Source organism: Cetorhinus maximus, chromosome 23, assembly GCF_964194155.1.
Source record: "Cetorhinus maximus chromosome 23, sCetMax3.hap1.1, whole genome shotgun sequence".
Lineage (NCBI taxonomy): Eukaryota > Metazoa > Chordata > Chondrichthyes > Lamniformes > Cetorhinidae > Cetorhinus > Cetorhinus maximus.
Genome location: NC_135901.1, coordinates 2,403,557 through 2,428,340, shown reverse-complemented (window position 1 = coordinate 2,428,340; position 24,784 = coordinate 2,403,557). Strand labels below are relative to the sequence as shown.

At 45.0% G+C, this 24,784-nt stretch overlaps 2 protein-coding genes across 3 annotated transcripts in view; both read left to right on the top strand.

Annotated features, from left to right (window-relative positions):
- The window catches only part of LOC144698102 (uncharacterized), an 862,314-nt gene that overhangs the window by 81,950 nt on the left and 755,580 nt on the right, over positions 1 to 24,784 (top strand). The gene's annotated exons all lie outside the window — the stretch shown is intronic.
- Positions 1,824 to 19,928, top strand: LOC144698093 (uncharacterized). Its single transcript, XM_078570015.1, is given in 6 exon segments — positions 1,824 to 2,004; positions 2,410 to 2,980; positions 3,149 to 3,319; positions 7,408 to 8,107; positions 18,889 to 19,145; positions 19,147 to 19,928. Coding segments are annotated over 5 exon segments (1,680 nt in total). The 5' UTR covers positions 1,824 to 2,004; positions 2,410 to 2,702; the 3' UTR covers positions 19,421 to 19,928.

The following is a 24,784-nucleotide window of genomic DNA, read 5'->3' as shown; positions in this document are numbered from 1 at the left end:
CTGTGGAGTGAAGGGCCAGGCAGCAGATGGATGGAAATGGCTACAAAACCGAAATCAGAGGGTTAGATTTAGAGGGAGTTTGGAGCCATCTTTTCATCCATTCTGCCTTGTGGCCTGACCTTCACCGAGACCATCAATATAAGGGGAATTATCCGGAATACCAATAGGAAAGTAGAGGCTGCAATTATGCAAAGATGTTCTGTATTGTCTAAAATCTCCCACCAGGGCTGATCACCAGAGGAGACATAAACCGCCTAATATCTATTGGTGGCTTAGCTTTTTGTCATTATGTCTGTTCAAGATGTTGTCCATTATAGATTAAGGTTCAGAGAAAGTGCTGGAATTAGATAGTCAAAACTGCTTTGAGTCCCTGGAGGGTGATGTTTACTTGAATTTCTATAACTTTTTGGTCCTTGCAGACACTGATACTTTATCGCCAGTCTTAGTCAGTAACTTAGTTAGTTGGCGGTGTGAGGCAAAACCTGGTCCACCTGATCGATAGGAAGTGAATCCATGTGGGTTTGTGTGTGTGTTGTGTCAAACCAAGTGGAAGGTCCCATGTCCTTTGTAACAACATGAAGAGTCTGTTTTTTTTTCAAGATCCCTTCCTTTCCCCTCACTATTATCCTCAGTTCAGAAAACCCTTGTGTACATCATCCTCCAGCATGCTACTGTCTCCACTAAATACTTCCATCGGTCTTACTAACAGATAGGAATGGGATCACTGATATCACAGGAATAATTTCTGAAATGCTGCCATTCTGATTTTAAAGCTTCCTGGAGTAAGACATTGATCCAGACCTTCTCACCTAACACCAATCCTTATCCGCATCTGAGTTCCAGATTTTAATGTGATTGTCCCATATGTTTAGCATCTGTCCATCTGTGAGAGATGATGGGAATGCAGCCTCAGAACTTTGGTGAGATCAGATGAGACGATCTGCTGCACTTCATCTGATGGCTGAACAAGCCGATTCTGTAAAGGCAAAAGTGCCTCGTATGAAGGTTTTCCTTACTCGTGTTGCGAGATGATTTCTGCTGACACCTTGTTTGTCTGTGTTGAAGTTTCTGAAACGACATGTTGCTGTGGTGGTGAACTCCTGCCCACAACTGGTGTTTCCAGTTGCATCAATCATCAATTAGCTTCCCACTTGTCATGATTAATGTTGAGGGCTTTCATGTCTCATCTTTGAAGCATTGTGATTGTGCAATATGGAAAACATGTTTAACCTCTTTAAACCTGGTTCAGCACATCCCCTCCACACACATTACAACAAATTGTCTTTGAGATCAGTTTTTCCTTTACATTCTGTATTGTTCTGAATATTAACTTTATCCCTGACCTGTCCTAACCCTCCTGCCGGTTCATTTATTGAAACCAAGGACTCCCCTTGTTCAAATGGTGAATTCCCTGTCTGCCCAGTTATTTCTTTAAGTTTGTGCCTTGTTTCACCATGTTCCCACATTTCAGTAACAAATATTGAAATATTTGTTCCACACCCACAGGGTTTCATCTGTTTAAAGCCACAAGCAAGAAAGGTCCAGTTTTCTCCTGAAGTTTGAGGCAAATCATCTTCCAAAATGATGCAGAGTTTCAGCCAATGAGGGAGATCCTGGTTAGGCCCCGCCCCTCATTCACTCCAATTGGCTGGAGGGCCAGCCGCACCCCTTTGGTCCTGCAACCTCTTGCTATTGGTTCAGAGCTGCCGTCAATCACCCAGGCATTGTGATGGGAGCATGCGCAGTGTGGTTGCTGGACATCAGTGCGCAGGTGCAATCCCGCCTCGAGTTTGGAGCATGGGCAGTGTATGAGGGCGAAGGAAAGCTGCTTGTTTGTCAGGTCCGCAGCCGGTAAGATAAAGGGCGGAATTGCAGGAGAGATGCAGCCGGCGGGTGGACGGGCAGGTTTCGTAAACACTTTGAGCCGTTCTGAAGCCAGAATAACAAGCTACCGGTTCCTCGCTGGTATCTGTGGGCGGCAGTTGCCCCGATCCGCGTTCCTCGGTGAGAGGCCCGGATTAACCACCGCCATCTTGTGCAGCAGGGCGCATGCGCGGTCATCCCTGCCCCTGTCAGCAGGAGGAGAGAATATTGTGCATTTCTATCCTGGACTGACAGGGATGGAGTTTGGAAAATGATTAATTCATTGATTTTATTGTCAGTCTGCAGACAGGAGCCGGAGAACTGAACCCAGGCAGAGGAGAGGGAGGGAGAAAACTGGGAGTGGAGGAAAGAAATGGTGGAGATGGGTTTGGATTTCAGCCCAGGGAGGAGGGAGAGTGTGTGGGACGGGAATTTACAGCTTTGGGGGAACAAGAGAGAAAACAATATTCCATTAAAACTAGAATTGTCTGTTCTGAATTTCCATCCCGGACTGACAGTGATGATTTTTATAAACTCGTTTCCCAGAGTATTAGAAGGGAAGGATTTGCAGATGTGAAACTCAAACCAAACATCTTCTGACAGAGTCACTTGATTCACCAGGACCTGAATATTCTCAGACTTTGAATGTGGAAGGAGAAATGTTTGTCTGTTCTGTCAGTGGGGAAAGATACTGAACTTCAGTGTCACTGGATAAACACCGAGGCACACACACACACACCCAAGTGAGAGTGTTCAGTGAACTGACTGTGGAAAGAGCTTTAACCAGTTAAACAGCCTGAAAAAGCATCACATCGTTCACAGTTTGGAAAACCATACACATGTTCTGTGTCTGGACAAGGTTTCAACTAATCATTCAACCTGGAGAGACACAAGGACACCCACACTATGGAGAACTGTGGAAATGTGAGGACTGTGGGAAAGGATTCAGTTACCCATCCCTGCTGGAAAACCATCGACGCAGTCACACAGGGGAAAGGCCATTCACCTGCTCTGTGTGTGGGGAGGGATTTACTCAGTCATCTGGCCTTTGGTCACACCAGCGAATTCACACTGAGGAGAAGCTATTCAGCTGCACTTCCTGTGGAAAGAGGTTCAGGCACTCTTCAGCACTCACTGTACAACAATGCACCCAAATTGGGGAGAGGCCGTTCACCTGCTCCGAGTGTGGGAAGGGATTCACTCAGTCATTCCATCTTCTGACACACCAGCGAGTTCACACTGGAGAGAGGCTGTTCACTTGCACTTCCTGTGGAAAGAGTTTCAGACAGGCATCCTCCCTCATTTTACACCAGCGAGTTCACACTGCGGAGAGACCGTTCACATGCTCCGTTTGTGGGAAAGGATTCAGTCGGTCATCCAACCTCACTGCACACCAGCGAGTTCACACTAGGGAGAGGCTGTTCACTTGCTCGCTGTGTGGGAAGGGATTTGCAAAGTCTTTCAACCTGCTGACCACCAACGCACCCACATTGAGAAGAGGTTATTCAACTCTCGGTGTGTGGGAAGGGATTCACTCAGTCACGATGCCTCCTGAGACATCAGCAAGTTCATAAGTGACTGCAGGGGTTGGATCCTGCTGTTCTTGCTGCTTGTAAGCTTGTTTAATATTGATAGTCTGGCAATATTTTGTTTCTGCTGATGTTAACAACCCTATAACTGGCCGGAGTCTAATATTCTGAAGGTGTCACTGATTTTCAGGGCTGCAATGTCCCTTTTTAAAAGCACCATCTGTGATCCTTCCCCTTAATTTGAAAAACTTTCAGCAGGACCCCCTTGACAAAATTATGAACTTTTACTACAATCGTAAATTGATATTTGGTGAAAAATCTACAATTCAGTGTCTGAAAGATTCAACTGCAGGGATCTAAATATTTTTTTTCAATGCCAATGGGAAGAGGATAACCAGGGAAAGAGTAGGGCCCATTAGGGACCAATGGGCCTTGACATCTTGACCAACATTCAAGGCTATGGGCCAAGTGCTGGTAAATGGGATTAGGTAGGTAGGTCAGGTGTTTCTCACATGTTGATGCAGAATCGATGGGCCAAAGGGCCTCTTCTGCACTCTGTGATTCTGAGACGATTTCAGGTGTGACGGGAAAAATGCAGAGACACACAAACCCAGGTTAGAGCATTCCTGAAGAACTGTGTTCAGTTCTGGGCAACAAACATCAGGAAAGATAGAATGGCCTAGGAGGGAGTGTAGCACATATTTACCTGAGTGATCTGAGCTCCAAGGGTTAAGTTACAGAATGAGATTACACATAAGAGTCACAGAGTCATTATGGCACAGAGGAGGCCATTAGACTCATTGAGTCCATGCCAGCTATGTAGAGCAATCCAATCAGTCCCGTTCCCCTGCTCTATCCCCGTATCCTTGCAAGTTTATTTCCCTCATGCTTCTGTCCAATTTCCTTTTGAAATCACTACCATGTCCATTTCCACCCCCCTCATAGGCAGTAACCTCCAGGTCATCACCACTCACTGTGTAAAGATATTCTTCCTCACATCTCCCGCAGCTTTTACCCAAAATTTTAAACCTCTGTCCTTGAGTCCTTGTATGATCAGCTGATGGGAATAGCTTTTCTTTGTCCACCATATCTAAACCTGTCATAATCTCGTACACCTCTCCCAATCTCCCCTCAACCTCCTTTGCAGGAACCATTCTGGTAAATCTCCTCTGCACCTTCTCAATGACCTTCACATCCTCCCTAAAGTGAGGTGACCAGAACTGGATGCAATTCTCAAATTGTGGCCTAACCAGAGCTTTATAAAGAATTCAACATAACTTTCCTGTTTTTGTTCTCAATATCACTATTTATGAAGCTCAAGATCTAATCGGCTTTGCTAACCACTCTCGTAATACATTCTGTCACCTTCAGAGATCAAAGCCATGAAGCCCCAGGTCCCTCTGTCCCTGCTCACTCTTTAGAGCTGTGCCATGAATAATATTTTCCCTCTCCCTATTCCTCCTGATAAAATACATCACCTCACTGTGAGGGTTGTAATCCCTGGAATTTATAAGATTAAAAGCTGATTTGATCAAAGTTTTTGGGATATTGGAACTGACAGGATAGATAGAGAGGAACTATTTCCACTGGTTGGGGAATCTAGGACCAGTGGGCAGAGGCTAAACATAGAATCAGGTTCTAGCACCTTTTCAGGGAAAGGGTTCCAGATCAGAACAATTCTCTGTTGGTGCACTTCCCTGTTTTTGTACTCAGTACCTCTATTTATGAAGCCCAAGACCCCCATATGCTTCACTGATACCCCCTCAATCTGTCCTGCCACACGAAATTGGTTCCACAAATGGTTTAATCATCACTCGTACTCACAGAACCTACATAATGATACAAGATTTAAAATAGTTCCTGTAATATGTGCCCTGAACACCACACACCCGTCCCTAAGGTTATGTCATCCCATCTACAAGGACCTTGATGTTCGGATGATAAGGGAATTATCCAGGAATTTCATAAGTCAGAATGCAGGGAGAGAGATGGGTGGACTATGACCACCCAGTAGCCAAGACCCCGGTGTTAAGGCAGTTTTGGGAAAACACCGCGATCGTCCCTGTGATAGTGACACCAGTAAAAAGGGTGGAGGGAAGAGAGGGATCAGTGACTGGGCTGGAATAGGGGCCACGGCTGGCACGGCCGCTGGGAAGCACTTAGACATGGAGAATATTTGGGAACAGGACGAGGCTGTGAGGCAGCAATGGACAGGAATCTTCAGTAAAAGAAATAAAAGGCAGAGAGATGAAATCCTGGAACAACAAGAAGGAGTGAAATCCAGAAAAGAGATGGTGGACGGACGGATCGAGAGAAAAGGAACGGTCAGTGAGATCATTCAGCAGAATAAGATTGAGGTGAAAAGTCAGAACATGTCTAAAGCTGTTCCCTGTGTGATGTAAGGAGGGTTTTTATTGGATCAGATACAACAAGGCCAGGAGGACATTGAAAAGCAATAGAGAGTCCAACAATAGAGAGCCCAAAGGGTCTGGAGGGGGGAGAGTTAATAAACTCAGGGAATCACAGGCTGCACGAACCTCAAGTGTGACCCCAGACCCATTGTAAAGCAGTGAACAAATAAATCCCTGATTTTACTGAGACTCTTTTCCGTGTCGCAGCTCCTGTAAATACTGACGGGAAAGGGACTGGAATCTCAGGAGGCTCCAAACCGCTGACTGCTCGTGTGGAAGTGATCTCCAATCAGATTAACGTGCTTCTGCTGTGAGTATTCAATAAAGTGTCTGAACCTTTCATTGTGCTTCCTGTCCAGTATCCCACTCATCCATGGACTTTCTGTTTTACCAACTGGGGGAAACAAAATGCCCGTTCACTGATTGGTCTCGATGGCGGCTGGTTTATCCAGAATGCCCTGTGGGTCAGAAGGTCCCCTATCAATGAGAACAGGAACCCAGAGCGCCAGCGTGGGGACCGGGCTGTGCTCTGAGGCAGGGGCACAGCTGGGCGATGTTACTGAGGTGGAAATGGGTGGTTTTAGTGATTTGTAGTCAGAAGCTCAGCTTGGGCTGAAACATGACAACAAGATTGTGAACAGTCTGGTTCAGCCTCAGAGACTGCAAGAGGGATGGAGTCGGTGGTTAGGGAGTGGAGACAAGGGCTTTCATCTTCCCAACATTTAAATGGAGGAAATTTCTGCTCATCCAGTACTGGATGTCAGACAAGTTAGGACAGTGTGTGAGTTGGAGGTGATGGTGTTCATTGACACCTGTTACCTTCATACTTCTAGGTAGTGGATGTTGAGGGTTTGGGATATTCTGCCAAAGTTCTGGTTGAGCTGAAGATGTATTAAACACATCTTCACCCCCTGCACCTCCCACCTCTCTCTTTCATCCCATGGAGGCCAGAGTCTTGTGTAGACCCAGACCAGGTGACAGGTTCCATTCCCTGAAGGACATTAGTGAACCAGTTGGGTTTTTATGACAATCCGGCAGTTTTCGTGGTCACTTTTCCCTCGTGCCGGCCCCACAAATTACCAGATTCATTCAGCTCAATTTCACAACCTGCATTTGTGTTTTTGTGGATTCTCTCTCACACCTTTTTTTCTGTTTTAAATCAATTTCACAGGGTATTAGAAGGGGATGATTTGCAGTCGGGAAACAGAAACAAAACATCACAGCAGAATCTGACATTCGCTCGATTTATCATAACCTGAATATCATTTGATTTTGAACATGGAAGGAAAAAGTACCATTCACAGTGGAGAGAAATCGTACATGTGTTCTGTGTGTAGACGAGGCTTCAACCGATCATCTGGCCTGTCAAGACACCAGCGCAGCCACATCGGGGAGAAACCATGGAAATGTGGGGACTGGGGGAAGGGATTCAGATTCCCGTCAGAGCTGGAAGAGCATCGGCGGAGTCACACTGGGGAGAGGCCGTTCACCTGCTCAACGTGTGGGAAGGGGTTTACTCTTTCAAGCTACCTGCTGAGCCACCAGCGAGTTCACAGTGAAGAGAGACCTTTTAAATGCCCAGACTGTGGGAAGTGCTTTAAAAGTTCCTGCGAGCTGATGTCCCATCAACGTGTTCACACTGACGAGAGACCGTTCAGGTGCTCTCAATGCAGGACTGGGTTCTGGCGATCATTTCAACTCACTGTACACCAGCGAATTCACACTGGGGAGAAGCCATTCACCTGCCCCCAGTGTGGGAAGAGATTCACTGCCTCATCCAAGCTGCTGACACACCAGCAAATTCACACTGGGGAGAGGCCATTCATCTGCCCTCAGTGTGGGAAGAGATTCACTGCCTCATCCAACCTGCTGACACACCAACGAATTCACACTGGGGAGAGGCCATTCACCTGCCCTCAGTGTGGGAAGGGGTTCACTCAGTCATCTCACCTGCTGACACACCAGCGAGTTCACACTGGGGAGAGGCCATTCACCTGCCCTCAGTGTGGGAAGGGATTCACTCAGTCATCTCACCTGCTGACACACCAGCGAGTTCACACTGGGGAGAGGCCATTCACCTGCCCTCAGTGTGGGAAGAGATTCACTACCTCATCCAACCTGCTGACACACCAACGAATTCACACTGGGGAGAGGCCATTCACTTGCCTCCAGTGTGGGAAGGCATTTATTAATTCATCCCACCTGCTGACACACCAACGAGTTCACAATGGGGAGAGGCCATTCATCTGCCCCCATTGTGGGAAAGGATTCACTACCTCATCCAACCTGCTGACACACCAACGAGTTCACAAGTAACTAAAGTGGTGGGATTTTGCTGGTAATCACATCCAGGACCGAACCATGTTCATTGGGATCTGTTTCTGCTGATGTTAATAAACTACAGACCACTTAGGGGGGCTAGTATTCTGGATAAATATCAAATAAATTAGTTTTGTGTTAAAAGACACAATGTGTTGAACCTTTTTAATATCTCTAACACAAGTTCATTCCTTTTGAAATGCTCTCCCTCCATCCTCACCCCCAACAACTGGTGTGAGGATCTCATGGAGCTTCTTTATCACTAAGATTGAGACAATCGGATCAGCTGCCTCTGTTGCTTCCCTCCTTTCCACTCGCCCTCCCTAAAGTTCCCCATTACCCGAGCTCTGAACTCTCATCTTTCTGTTTTTTCCCTTCCATCTCCCCTCATGCCCTCTCAGAGTTCATCTTGTCCATGAAATTCACCTCTTGCTCTATTGACCCTACACCCACTAAACTACTGATCAATCAACTTCCCCATTTTCACTGAATATGTCAACAGTTTTCTCTCTCAAGTACTGTCCATCTCTCCTTCAAATCTGCCATCATTATACCCATAGAACCATAGAAAAGTTACAGCACCGGAGGCCATTCGGCCCATCTTGTCCGTGCCAGCCCGAGGACACCCAGGTGCTCTTTCTAATCCCACCTTCCTGCACCTGGCCCATAGCTCTGTAGCTTACAGCACTTAAGGTGCAGATCCAAGTACTTTTTAAAAGAGTTTAGAGTTCCTGCCTCTACCACCAACGTGGTCAGCGAATTCCAGACACCCACTGCCCTCTGCGTAAAAAAGTTCTTCCTCATGTCCCCCCTATACCTTCTGCCACTTATCTTGAATCTATGTCCCCTGGTTTTAGAATTCTCCACCAAGGGAAACAATTTTATCCTGTCCACTCTATCTATTCCCCTCATCATTTTGTACACCTCAATCAAGTCACCTCTCAGCCTTCTTTGTTTAAGGAAAATAACCCCAACCTATCCAATCTCTCCTCGTAGCTACACTTTTCTAACCCTGGCAACATTCTTGTAAACCTCCTCTGCACTCTCTCCAGAGTTATTATGTCCTTCCTGTAATGTGGTGACCAGAACTGCACACAATACTCCAGTTGTGGCCTCACCAGTGTTTTATACAATTCCAACATTATATCCTTACTTTTATATTCTATACCTCTGCCAATGAAGGAGAGCATTCCATATGCCTTCTTTACAACCTTGTCTACCTGAACTGCTGCCTTCAGGGACCTGTGTACTTGTAGGCCAAGATCTCTCACTTCATCTACCCCTCTTAGTATATTCCCATTTATTGTGTAATCCCTGTAACTGTTTGACCTCCCTAAATGTATGACCTCACACTTCTCTATGTTAAAATCCATCTGCCACTTTACCGCCCACTGCACCAACCCATCTATATCGTTTTGGAGATTATGGCTATCCTCTACACTATGCACTGCTTGGCCAATCTTTATGTCATCGGCAAATTTCCCAATCTTTCCCCCAACGTTCACATCCAAATCGTTAATATATAACACAAACAGCAAGGGTCCCAACACTGAGCCCTGTGGAACACCACATGAGACAACTTTCCATTCGCAAGGGCATCCATTGACCATTACCCTTTGTTTCCTGTTACAAAGCCAACCTTTTATCCAGTTTGCCACATTACCCTGAATCCCATGGGCTTTTACTTTCCTGACCAGTCTGCCATGTGGGACCTTGTCAAATGCCTTGCTAAAATCCATGTACACAACATCCACTGCACTACCTTCATCAACCCTTCTTGTCACTTCCTCAAAAAATTCAATCAAATTTGTGAGGCAAGACCTTCCTTTAACAAATCTATGCTGACCATCCCTGACTGGTCCATACCTTTCCACCTGACAGTTAATCCAATCTCTCAGGATTGATTCTACTAATTTGCTCACTGCTGATGTAAGACTAACTGGCCTATAATTGTTTGGCATTTCCTTTGATCCCTTTTTAAACAATGGAACTACATTTGCATTTCTCCAGTACCTCCCCTGCATCTAGTGAAGATTGGAAAATCAACCTCAGAGCATCTGCTATCTTCTCCCTGACTTCCTTCAGCAGACTCGGAAACAATCCATCTGGCCCTCGTGACTTATCAGCTTTCAAGGATTTCAACCCTTCGAGTACTTCCTCTCTATGACTATCCCGTCCAATATCTCGCAGTGTTCGTCCTGGACTACTCTATCTACATCCTCCCTTTCCTTTGTAAACACGGAGACAAAATATTCATTCAAAACCCTTCCCACAGCCTCTGCATCCACACACAAGTTTCCATCTTCATCTCTGATAGGTCCCACTTTTTCCTTAACTAACCTTTTAGCATTAATGTATTGGTAAAACATCTTTGGGTTATCTTTAACTTTACTTGCTAATCTTTTTTCATGCCTTCTCTTTGATTTCCTTATTTCCTTTTTTACTTCGTCTAGGCTATCTGCAGTGCTTACTTCTTTGTGCCTATCGTACACTTCCTTTTTCTGTTTGATCTTCCCCTGTATTCCCCTAGACAACCAGGGTGGTCTAGATTTGGCAGTACCACTCTTATTTTTGTAGGGGACATGTCTACTTTGTACAATTAGGATCTCGCTTTTTAGTGCTTCCCACTGGTTTTCCACTGTTTTATCCTCCAGCAGTGCTGTTCAGTCCACCTCAACCAAGTCCCTTCTCATTTCTGCAAAATTTGCCTTCCCCCAGTTCAAGACTTTTGCTCCTGCCTTATCTCTGTATCTCTGTTCTTTTCCATGGTAATGCTAAATCTAACTGAATTGTGATCACTGTCCCTGATATGGTCACCAACTGTCACTTCACCCACTTGCCCTTCTTCATTCCCCAAGACTAAGTCTAGAATTGCATCTCCTCTCATTGGGTTTATCACTAATTGGTTAAAAAAATTTTCTTGGACACATTGCATGAAGTTTTCTCCCTCAGTTCCCATTATATTGTTTGAATCCCAGTTGATATTAGGATAATTGAAGTCTCCGACTATTATTGCCCTCTTGTTCTTACAAGCAGAAATTTGCCTACATATTTGTTCTTCTATCTCCCTTTCACTATTTGGGGGTCTGTAGTATACTCCCAGTAGTGTGACTGCCCCTTTTTTATTTCTAAGCTCAATCCATAAAGCCTCGTTTGTTGATCCATTAAGTGTTTCATCCCTTCTCACAATTGGAATTGATTCTTTAACCATTAGTGCTACCTGCACCCCTCCCCCATCCTTTTTTAATCTCCTACTCTATCGTGTCTGAAGACTCTATAACCAGGGATATTAAGCTGCCAGCTTTGTCCCTCCTTTAGCCAGGTCTCCGTTATAGCAATGACATCCTGCTGCCATGTGTCTACCTGTGCCCTTAACTCATCTACCTTGTTTGTAATACTCCTTGCATTGAAGTTTAAACAGTTTAACCCCGTCAATTTCCCTTGCTGGACACTTTGTAAACTTTGCTTCTCCTGTAACTCCATGTCTATCACAACGTCCCTAGCTAATGTTCTACCTCCACTTTTCTGATCTGAATCTGACCTATCTGATCCTACTCCTGGGATCCCATCCCCCTGCCACACTAGTTTAAATACTCCCCAACAGAACTAGCAAAAGCTCCCACAAGGACACTGGTCCCAGCTCTGCCTGGGTGCAGCCTGTCCGGTTTATACACGTCCCACCTTCCCCAGAACCAGTCCCAGTGCCTCAAGAATCTGAATCCCTCCCAACTACACCATCTCTCCAGCCACGTATTCATTTGGCCTATCCTCTTATTCCTGCTCTTGCTAGCAGGTGGAACAGGGAGTTATCCTGAGATTACTACATTTGAGGTCTTATTTTTAAATTTATTTCCGAGCTCCCTAGATTCTGCTTTCAGGCCCTCATCCCTCTTATTACCTATGTTGTTGGTACCAATGTGTACCACGACCACTGGCTGTTTACCTTCCCTCCCCAGAATGTCCCGCAGCCGCTCTGTAACATCCTGGACCCTGGCACCAGGGAGGCAACATACCATTCTTGATTCACGTTTGCGGTCACAGAAACGTCTGTCTGTGCCCCTAACTATTGAATCCCCTATCACAATAGCCCTGCCACTTGTTTTCCTCCTGCCCCTCTGAGCAGCAGAGCCACCCACGGTGCCATGAACTTGGCTGTTGCTGCTTTCCCCCGAGAGGCCATCCCCCCCAACAGTATCCAAAGCGGTATATCTGTTAGAGAGGGGGATGACCACAGGGGACTCCTGCACTACCTTCCTGAGTCTTTTACTGTTCCTGATGGTCATTCTGCCTGTGTAATCTTCACCTGCGGTGTGACCACCTCGCTAAACGTGCCATCCATGACTTGCTCAGCATCGCGGATGCTCCACAATGAGTCCACCCGCAGCTCCAGCTCTGAAACCCGATTCGCTAGAAGCTGCATTTGGACACACCTTCCTCACACATGGTCGCCATGGACGCTGGAAGCGTCCCTCATTTCCCACATCCTGCAGGAGTCTCAAAAAGCAAATCCTTGGCCCCACTCTCCTTCCATCTACTGCCCCATCTACAGCCTCTCTGTCCTCTCCAAAGTCCTTGAACGTGTTGCCACCTCCCAAATTCCTGCCCATCTTTCCCAGAACGCCATGTCTGAATCCCTCCAATCATGTTTCTGCCCCTGCCACAGGACTGAAACAGCTCTTATCAAAGTGACAAATGACATCCTATGTGACTGTGACAAAGATAAACTCTCCCTTCTCGTCCTCGACCTGTCTGCAGCATTTGATGTTGACCACATCATTCTGCACCTTCACCTCTCCCCTGTCCCCTGGGTGGGGCTGCTCTCTCCTGGTTCCATTTTTCTCTTTCTAATCATAGCCAGAGTATCACTCACAATGTCTTTCCTCTCAACTCACACAGTTACCTCTCGTGTCCCCAAAGGCCTCCTCTTATTTCTCATTAACCTGTTCCAATCAATGACATCATCTGAAAACACTGCCACTTATCACATTTACACTAACAGCTCCCAGCTCTGCCTCACCACCACGTCTCTCGACTTCTCCACTCTTCGTAAATATCAGACTGTTTGGTGGATGTGTAGAAATTTCCACCAATTAAATACTGGCAAGTCATTGTTTGAATGGCTGGTAGAAGCAGATTTAGTTATAACTTTCAAAAGTGATTTGGATTTTAATTTAATAAGGAAAGATTTAGAGGGCGATTGGAAAAGAGCAGGGGAGTGGGACAGAATGGTAACATTTTCAGGGACGGTACAGGCACAATGGGCTGAATGGCCACCATCCCTGCTCCATGATTCTATCATCATGTTTATTATGAATCATTATATTATTATAGATGACAGGATCTCCTAACAGTACAGCAGAGAAGGAGGCTGGTTGGCCTATTGAATCTGTGCTGACAAATTCGACGAGCTATCCAGTTAGTCCCACTCCCCCATTCTTTACTCATCCCTGCATCATTTCTCCTTCAAATATTTATCCAATTCCTGTTTGAAGGTTACTCTCGAACCTGTATCCATCAGATAGTGAATTCCAAATTCTTAACACTTGTTACTGAAAAGATTTCCTCATGATGCTAGTGTAAAAGCAAAATATTGCGGATGCTGGATATCTGAAATAAAAACAGAAAATGCTGATCAAACTCAGCAGGTCTGACACCACCTGTGGAGAGAGACAGAGTTAACAATTCGATTCCGTATGACTCTCCTTCATTGCACAATACCAAATATAGGATAGCCTGTTCCCTAGTCGGTTCCTCGACATTCTGGTCTAAAAGACATCTTGTATACTCCAGGAATTCATCCACCACAGTATTATTGCTAATTTGGTTTGCCCAGTCTATATGCAGCTTAAAGTCACCCATGATTATCGTAGCACCCTTTTTACATACATCTCTAATTTCCTGTTTAACACTGCCCCCTACCTTATCACTACCGTTTGGAGGCTTATAGACAACTCCCACTAATGTTTTCTGCCCTTTGTTGTTTCTTAGCTCCACCCGACTGATTCTAGATCTAGATTTTCTGAGCCAATATCCTCTCTCACTACTGCACCGATTTTGTCCTTAACTAACAATGCTTTTTGCTTGTCTGTCCTAAATATCGAGTACCCTTGGATATTCAGTTCCCAGCCTCGGTCACCCTGCAGCCATGTCTCTGTAATCACAGTCATGTCGTACCCGTTTACATTTATTTGCACTGTTAATCCATCTACCTTATTGCGAATGCTCCATGCATTCAGATACAGTGCTTTTAGACTTGTCTTTTTAACATTTTTTATACATCTCTTTTTGTACTATGGTCCTATTTGCTGCTAGCCCTTGTTTCCTCTGCCTTCCACTTTTGCTTTCTACTTTTCTATCTTTCATTCCTATCTTTGTTTCCCTTTCTTGTGTCTCCTCACTCAGTTTCCCATTCCCCTGCCAGTCTAGTTTAAACCCTCCCCCACAGTACTAGCAAATACCCCTGTGAGGATACTGGTCCTGGTCCTGCTGGGGTGCAACCCAATCAGCTTTTACATGTCCCATCGTTCCCAGAATCAATCTCCATGCCTCAGGAATCTAAATCCCTCCCTCCTACATCATCTCTCCAGCCATGCATTCATCCAGTCTATTCTCCTATTCCTGATCTCGCTCGCACATGGTGCTGGATTCCCCATACCTAGTTGCCCTTGAGAAGGTGGAACTGCAGCAGTCCATGTGGTGTAGGTACATCCACAGTGCTGTTAGGAAGGGAGCTCCAGGATTTTGATCCAGCAACTGAAGGAATGGCGATATATTTCCAAGTCAGGATGGTGAGTGGTTTGGAGGCAAACTTCCAGGGGGTCGTGTTCCCATCTATCTGCTGCCCTTGTCCATCGAGATGTCGTGGGTTCAGAAGGTGCTGTCGAAGGAGCCTTGGTGAGTTCCTGCAGTGCATCTTGTAGATGGTACACACAGCTGCCTCTGTTTGTTGCTGGTGGAGGGAGTGAATGTTTGTGAATGGGGTGCCAATCAAGTGGGCTAATTTGTCCTGGATGGTGTCAACTTTCCTGAGTGTTGTTGGAGCTGCACCCATCCAGGCAAGTGGAGAATATTCCATCACACTCTTGACTTGTGCCTTGTAGATGGTGGACAGGCTTTGGAGAGTCAGGAGGTGAGTTATTTGCGGCAGAATTCCCAGCCTCTGACCTGCTCTTGGAGCCACAGTATTTATATGGCTGGTCCAGTTCTGTTTCTGCTCAATGGTAACCCCCAGGATGTTGATAGTGGGGGATTTAGTGAAGGTAATGCCACTGAATGTCAAGGGGTGATGGGTAGATTCTCCCTTGCTGGAGATAGTAATTGACTGGCACTTGTGTGTTGCGAATGTTACTTGGCACCTGTCAGTACAAGCCTGGATATTGTCCAGGTCTTGCTGCATTTAGACATGCATCGCTTCAGTAGCTGAGGAGTCGTGAATGGTGCTGAACATTGTGCAATCACCAGTGAACATCCCCACTTCTGACCTTATGATGGGAGGAAGGTCATTGCTGAAACAGCTGAAGATGGTTGGGCCTAGGACAATACCCTGAGGAACTCCTGCAGTAATGTCGTGGAAATGAGGTGATTGACCTCCAACAACCACAACCATCTTCCGTTGTGCTAGGTATGAATCCAACCATTATAGAGTTTCCCCCCTGATTCCCACTGACTCCAGTGTTGCGAAAGCTCTTTGATGCCACACTTGGTCAAATGTTGCCTGGCAGTCACTCTCACCTCACCTCGGGAGTTCAGCTCTTTTGTCCATTTTGAACCACAGCTGTAATGAGGTCAGGAGCCGAGTGACCCTGGCATTAGTGAGAAGGTGTTATTTCTAAGCAAGTGCCACTTGATACAGAAACAGGCCCAATCTCGATGTGGTGATGAAAATTTTTGTTCACAAATTAAGCTTTGAGTGACACTGTTACAATCCATAATTTTCCATGAATCAGAATGTGCCCCATCAGTGACCACAGGAGCCCAGTGCGATTACTCAGCACTCGGTTGCACTCTGAGCATGTGCAGTACAAGTGGTGGATGTGGAACATGCTGATCAAGAGCCAGTAGGAGATGTCACTGAATTACAGAAAATATCAAATCCAGAAACAGAGCATTCTGTTCAACCAGTAGGAGATGACACTGAATTACAGAGAATATCGAGTCCAGAAACAGAGCTTTCTGTTCAACTGACCTGTGCTGGAGTTTATGTTTTGCATAGACACATTCAATTTCATCTACCTCAAGTCAGTTTTTCAGCATATCTTTCTTGACACAGGTACCAGCACTGAATTAAAAGCAAAATACTGTGGATACTGGAAATCTGAAATAAAAACGGAAAGTGATGAAATAACTCAGCAGGTTGTTTCCACCAGTTTGTACCAGCATTGATCTTTGTGAATTTCAACTTCGACCTTTTTCCAATCTGCCATTGCAGGTGGAGGTGGGGGTGAATTGCACAGATTGCATCATGGAGGAAGGTCCAGACATTCGGGTTTCTACATACTTTAAGTACCTATTGTGTGTATTGCGCTGTCATGAAAATATAATACTTTTCATAATATTATTTTGATATATTGTAAAGGTTGGTTAATAGTGGAGTTTGGATTAGTTTCTCTGTGTTGATGTGTGTGGTGGTGGGGGGGTGGGAGGGGGGGCGGGAGAATTTAATGGAATTGGAGACAGCTGGTCTGCAGCTTTTGAATGATCAAAAGGGAAGCTAGGTTTGAAATGCTAAATACACAAACCTGGCTGAAGTTTTAGAATGTGAGGTGCGAGGAACATTTGCATTTTTATATAAATTAGGTTAGTTTGAACTTCAAACAGATGGTAAGATGTTACACCTAGCCATAAGAAGCTAAGTCATACAGTGTTTATTTTTCCCAAAGGTTACTGATAATATGAGTACTATGAAAAATTTATAATAAAGTTAAAAGTAAAGTTTCAAAGAAATATTGGGAATTGGAATTTACATTAAGAGAGAAGCATGTATAAAGGAGATGAGGTTATATGTAAGAGGGAAGGCATTCTAAGATCTAACACAAGTGTGAAAAGCCTCCAGCCTGTATGCATTTGCTGTCTACAGGAACTGAAGCTAAGAAAATTCACTTTGAATATCACTGCCCAAGGTTTTGTGTGCTTTACCAAGGTCTGTTAAACTTATGTTTTGTTTCACTGTTGCCTTAACAGAGGTGTAACTGGGAGCTAGATTAATTAGGGGAGTTAGGAGTTATTATAATCGTAATTTGTAGACCTATGAATGTGCTTAAAATCTTTTATTCTGTTAATGAATGTTTATTTTAGTTTTAAAAAAACTCTAATTGTGGGTGGACTTATTACTACTGAATTCAAGGCACGCATCTCGAGATAAAATACAAATTGCAAAACGGTAGTGGCAGCTGTTTCAGGTTTCGCTCTGTGATTTGAGCAGCTCGGCATTTACCATCCGCCGTGCCATAACAGCGCCCAGGGTCCCGATCTCGATTGGGAAGCCGATGCATTGAATTTTGTGTTCCCAAGTCAAGCTATCAATGGCGGATTATTTACCCAGAACAAACCGCGTTGCAGAAAGTCCCCTATCAATGACTATAGGAGTCCAGTGCGCAGGTACAGTGTGGGTGTGCGCTCTGAGCATGCTCAGTGACAGTCATGGTGACAGAGTGAGGAGGAGCGGGCGGTTCGGGAGGCGGGAGGAGATTGTGAGCACAGGGTAGGATTGGAAACCGCGGCTGGACTGGGAACTGGAGCAACTTCTGGGGTAGGCCCCAGGCCCCAGGCCCCGTGTTTACCCCGCGGTGACAGGCCCGGGGGGGGAGGGAGCGATGGAGCCGGCGGCTGGACGGGGAGGATTTGGAAACACTTTGTGGATCCGCAAACCCTGAGAAATAATTATCAGCTCCTGGTTTGCAGCTGCGGGGCTTCTCCCTCCCGGGAACAGGCCCAGGTTAACGGCCGCCATCCTGGCTCAGCGAGTGGAGGATGGTTCACATCAGAGGATGGGGGAGGGAGCACAATAAATAAGACTTAATTTATAAAAAATAAATAAATTTGGGCTCAAATCAATGAGGATCTGATCTGTGTTTGGGAAACTGTTAACAAATGGCCCCTTGTAAAACATGATCTCCAGTTGTAGAATTTATTAAAAGGATACAGAGAATTATCCAACACTTTATTTAGATTTCAGCCCAGGGAGGGGGGAGAGTGTGTGGGACGGGGATTTGCAGCTTTGGGGGAACAAGAGAGAAAAAATGTTCCATAGGAACTAAAATTAACTGTTCTTCATTTCTATGCCGTGCTTACAATGAGGACTTTTGAAATCTCTGCTTACAGGGGCATCAGAAGGGAGAATTTATACACTGGTAACTCAAACAAAACATCACATCAAGATCTAACAGAGTCACTTGATTCATCAGGAGCAGAATATCACCGGCCTTTGAATGTGGAAGGAGAAATGTTTGCCTGTTCTGACTGTAGAAAAAAAAAAATCACTCATCTATATGACTGGAAAAGCATCAAGACACACTCACACCGGTGAGAGTGTTCCAGTGCACTGACTGTGCAAAGAGCTTTAGCTAGTTACACAACCTGAAAAAAAAATTACAGCATTTACAGTGGGATGTTATGAATTCCACGTACACATGTTTTCTGTGTGTCTGTGTGTGTGTGGACAAGCATTCAACTGATCATCCAATCTGGAGAGACACAAGGGCACCCGCACCACGGAGAAACCATGGAAATGTGGGGACTGTGGAACTGGATTCATTTCCCCATCCCAGCTGGAAATTCATCGGCGTATTCACACTGGGGAGAGGCCGTTCACCTGCACCGATTGTGGGAAGGGTTTCACGCAGTTATCAAATCTTCTGACACACCAGCGTGTTCACAGTGGCGTGAGGCCGTTCAGCTGTTCCGTGTGCGGGGAGGGATTCATGAGTTCATCTAACCTAGGGACCCACCAGCAAGTTCAGACTGGGGAGAGGCCGTTCACCTGCTGTGTGTGTGGGAAAGGCTTCACTCAGTCATCTGCTCTGCTGACACCAACTTGTTCACAGTGATCAGAGATTGTTTAAATGCTCTGACTGTGAGAAAAGTTTCAAAGGACCAATAAATCTGCTGAAACACCAGCGAGTTCACACTGGGGAGAGGCCGTTCACCTGCTGTGTGTGTGGGAACAGATTCACTCGGTCGCACAACCTGCACAGACACCAGCGAGTTCACACTGGGGAGAGGCCTTTCAACTGCCCCATCTGTGGGAAGGGATTCATTTTTTCATTTAACTTGAAGAGACACCAGAAGTTTCACATATAACAACAGGGGTTGGATTCTGCTGTTATTGCTGTTGTGAATCACATCCAGGTTTGAACTAGGTTCATTCTGATAACTGGGGTTGGATTTTCACTTTCTGATGGGGGTGGGAACCGGGACTTGTGCGATTTGAAAATTACTTTCCCGGTCGGAGGCACTGGATCCGCTGCCTCTGAGACAGTTTGTAATTTTCAAAGTGCCGGTGGAGGGGAGGAAACAGGAAACCCACTCACCACCAATTAACGGCCCCTTAATCTCATTAAAGAACTTGTTAAGGAGCCTGTCTGGAACAGAATGGGATTTTCAGTCTTCTGGATTCTAAATTGATTTATGGGGTACAGGTTGTTTGCAATAAATCCCCAATTGTGAATGAAATCACCAGGTTCTACAGGACTGAGCATCCGGCAGGAATGAACACTCTAAATGGTCATTTTAAAAAGATTTATTAACCATTAAAATGTGGAAAGGTAACAAGTTAGAAAGATAAAAATCAAGTTTCAATTAACAGTAAGAGGAGAATGTTTAACTTTAACAATTAAACAGACTTCTCACAACTTTCCTCGGTTGATCAGGCTGAAGACATGAAGTGAGGATAACCCTCCGTCATTTGATACACAGATAACATGCTAACAAAATGGCTTCTCGAAATCTTCATTTCTACACTTAAAAGATGCTGTAAGCCCACCTTAGTTATTGGAAATGGCTAATTGGTCTATGGTTTGTCAATAATGTGACAAGAGTTAACTCCAGTGGTTTTAGCTAATTTGCCACATTGTCTTAAACTTAGGACAGTGCCTTCCTTTAAGCTATGTCTCTCATCTTGATGTTTTTTTCAGGAGCCCATTCATTAAGACAGACTCAACAATCAAGGACAGTGTGTGTTCCTGATAGGGAGCAAGTCCGAGGCTTATCCCATTTCTTTCCCAGCTGTTACAGCACTTTAATTCTCTCATAAGAAATGCTAATGGAGAAATATTGAGATAACATGAAGCGACTTCTAAGCAACTACCAATCATCTGTTGCCCGTCAATCACTGCTTCGTAATACTGTTTTGGGAAAGTTTGTTGGAAAAGGTTAAAATCATCAAAATGGCTTCTTATCTCAATGTTAGCAGAAAATTGTGTTTTGACATTGTTAGCTTATTACAATGAATATGACATGAAATGAACCTGAAAATGGTTGGGCTACACTAAAATCTAGTACCCAGGCTTACTTACAGGATGAAGTCAGATAGTCTGCTGCACGTTAGCGCACAGCTGTGGAGTTACCATAGATCGAAAGGAAGTTAATTTTCATCTGGTTTTTGTTTGTTGAATTTGAGGGATAGACTTGTTCCGGTTTGAGCGCTGTATCTTGATGTCCGTGCACACTTGTATTGTCTTTATTGTCCTGGTCATTTCATGAGCTGCTAGCTCCCCTCGGCAAAGCAGTAGCAAACCCCAAAATGGCTGCCTTTGCTGCTGGACAGGAAGCTCCCTGCCCCCGGAGGCACTTGGTGCCTCGGTCTGGATGCTGAGCTCACCTCCTGCCAAAACAGCTTATTTACATTTAAAAATAATGCTGCAAGAGCGATGCAGTTCAGGTGCAGATTGCGGACCCAGAATTCATCCAGTGTCAGGTTCCCAACCCTCTTTGAAAATCCAGCTCTTGGGGCTTTATTCCTCTTGATGTTAATAATCCCTGTAACAGGGCTGGAGTTTAATATTCTGGTTAAATGTCAAATAAATCACTTTGGCGTCAAACACACAGTGTGTGGAATATTTGTTTTCTTCAGGATAAGAGGAGACTAATTGAAATCTTGTTCTCGACTGTTCCATTTCTGGGCCTTTTCTCCTCTGTTAAAGAAAGATTTTTATTTCTGCAGAGCCTTTCATGACATCAGGATGTCCCAAAGCATTTTACAGCCAATGAAATTCCTTTGAAGTGCAGTCAATGTTGGAATGTAGGAAATACAGCAGCTAATTTATGCACAGCAAGATCGCATAGACAACAAATTGATAATACCCAGATAATCTGTTTCAGTGACGTTGATTGAGGGATAAATATTGACCAAGATTCCTGGGATAAATCCCCTGCTCTTTGAAATAATGTCAATGGATCTCTTACACCCATCCATTCTGTCTCAGTGCAGTCTCTGACAGTCTCTCCCTCAGTACTGCGGTGGAATGTTAGCCTGGATTTTATGCTCATCTTTCTGGATGCGGATTTAAATCCACAACCTCCTGACTAAGACATGGAAATGCAACCACTGAGCCATGACTAACACATCATCATCACTCTGGATTATTTCAGATCCTAGACCTTTGGTTACTCTCATGGACAAGTCCCAGCTCCCCCATACCTTCCAGAGTGTCTCTCCCAACCTTGATAGCAAACATCATCTCACTTTTCAAAAAAGGAGGAAGAGAGAAAATGGGGAACTAGAGGCCAGTTCATCTAACATCAGTAATTGGCAAAATGTAGGAATCTACCATGAGGGATGTGGTAACAGGGCACTTAGAAAATCATTAACTGATCGAGCAGAGCCAATATGGATTTATGAAAGGGAGATCATGTTTGACAAATGTGTTCAGAGCTTTTTGAAAATGTAATAAGTCAGGAGGATAATGAGGATATCAGTAGATGTGTATTTGGATTTTCAAAAAGCATTTGATGAGGGGCCACACGAGAGGTCATCACACAAAATTCGGTCTGGTGTTTGGGGGGTATCTGAGCATGGACTGAGGATTGGTTAATGGTCAGAAAACAGAGAGTGGGAATAAACAGGACATTTTCAGGTTGGCAGGCTGTGACTAGCAGGTACCACAAGGATCAGCAGTTGTGCCTCAGCTATTTACAATCGATATCAATGACTTAGATGAGGGGACTGAGTGTAATGTATCCAGGTTTTCTGACAATACAATGTTGGGTGGGAAAGTAAGTGCTGAGGAGGACACAAAGAGGCTGTACAGGGATATAGACAGGTTGGGTAAGAACATGGCAGATGGAATACAACACGGTGAAGTGTGAAGTTATCCACTTTGGTAGGAAAAAAAAGAATATTTTTTGAATGGTGCGAGACTGGGAAATATTTGCATTCAGAGGGACCTGGGTGTTCTTGTACATGAATCACAGAAAGTTAACATGCAGGTACAGCAAACAAATGGTAAATGGTCTGTTAGCTTTTATTACAAAGGGATTGGAGTATAAGAGTAAAGATGTCTTACCACAATTATACAGAGCATTGGTGAGGCATCACCTGGAGTAGTGTGTGCAGGTTTAGTCTCCTTACCTAAGGAAGGACATACTTGCCCTGGAGGGAGTGAAACAAATGTTCACCAGACTGGTTCCTGGGATGAGGAGATTGTCCCATGAGGAGAGATCGAGCAGACTCGGCCTCGATTGAATGGAGTTTGGAAGATTGAGTGATCCAACTGAAACATTCTTAAATGGCCTGACAAGGTAAATGCTGAGAAAATGTTTCCCAACTGGTGAATTTAGAACACGGGGATCAGTCTCAGAATAAGGGGTCGACCATTTAGGACTGAGATGAGGAGGAATTTCTTCACTCAGTTGTGAATCTTTGGAACTTTCTATCCCAGGGATCCGTGGTTCTCAGTTATATTTAAGACAGAGGTCGACAGAGTTTTGGGTACAAGGGGAATTAAGGTTTCTGGGGAGTGTGGATCTGAGGTAGAAGATCAACCATGATCATATCGAATAGCAGAGCAGACTTAATGGGCCAAATGGCCTCTTCCTACTCCTATTTATTATGTTCATTAAACCTCAGTCTGGTTCCCCTCAAGCTGCTGAGTGAGTGAATTAAATCTTTCTTCACAAATCACCCGGATACCAGACTACAAGTCAGGCCATGAACATTGTTCATTGTTTACAAATCACAGTGAAATGTGGGCACACAGACCTTTTCTAGACATGTCTAAGTGTAATCAGAGTTATCCAGCAGTTCAGCACTAATGAGGAGAGCTATTTCATAAAACAAGGAACAAAGACTCCACAGGATATTCAGTGATTCACTGTAAATCAGCACGAATGGCTGAGTATTAATTACAGCAGGGAGCAGAGTCTGAGGTTATCAATTGGTGAGTTTATTTTCAGAGTAATTCCTTCAATATTTGACAAGTTAACAGCTTTGAACAGCCCGTCTCTCAAATAGCTCGAGCCTACTTGTAATTAAAAACATTCAGAACTTACCGAGCTTCATCCTCGAGTTACAGAACAGACTTTCTCCCATCAATATAGAGCTGCAGGATTGCACTGTGATCTCTTTATTGTTCATCTTTAGTTCAAGGCAGTTTCTGAGTGATTTACATTGAAAACGAGGTTTGCAGACATGATGGTCTATTCACACATAATTGAGAGATGGTGCGGGTACACGCTAAGTCTAAACTGGGCAACTAACATTAGAGATCAACCCCAACTGTCAGAATGAACATGATTCAGTCCAGCAATAACAGCAGAATCCAACCCCTGTAATCACTTGTGAACTCTCTGGTGTGTCACCAGGTAGGATAAGCGAGTGAATCCCTTCCCACATCCGGAGCAGGTGAACGACTTCTCCCCAGTGTGAACTTGCTGGTGTGTCAGCAGGTTGGATGACTGAGCGAATCCCTTCCCACACTCAGAGCAGGTGAACGGTCTCTCCCCAGTGTGGGTGCGCTGGTGTGCGGTGAGATGAAATGATTGCCTGAACCCAGTCCCACAGTGAGAGCATCTGAATGGTTTCTCATCAGTGTGAATACGTTGGTGGTATTGCAGATCCCCAGAACTTTTAAAGCACTTCCCACAGTCTGGACATTTAAACGGCCTCTCGTCAGTGTGAACTCGCTGGTGTCTCAGCAGGTGGGGTTTCTGAGTGAATTTCTTCCCACACTCAGAGCAGGTGAACGGCCTCTCCCCAGTGTGAGTGCGCTGGTGTGCAGTGAGATGAGATGGTTGCCTGAACCCAGTCCCGCAGTGAGAGCACCTGAATGGTCTCTCATCAGTGTGAATACGTTGATGACATTGTTGATGCCCAGAACTTTTGAAGCACTTCCCACAGTCTGGACATTTAAACGGTCTCTCGTCAGTGTGAACTCGCTGGTGTTTCAGAAGGCGGGATGAAGTCCTGAGCCTCTTCCCACACTGTGAGCAGCTGAATGGTGCATACGCAGTATGAATGCGCTGGTGCTCCCTCAGTCCATGTGGGTTTTTAAAGCTCTTTTCACAGTCAGGGCATTTAAACTCTCTCTTGTCAGTGTGAACTTGCTGGTGTTCCAGCAGGTGGGATGAGCGAGTGAATCCTTTTCCACACACGGAGCAGGTGAACGGCCTCTCCCCAGTGTGAAGTCGCTGGTGTCTCTGAAGGCAGATTAACTGAGTGAATCCCTT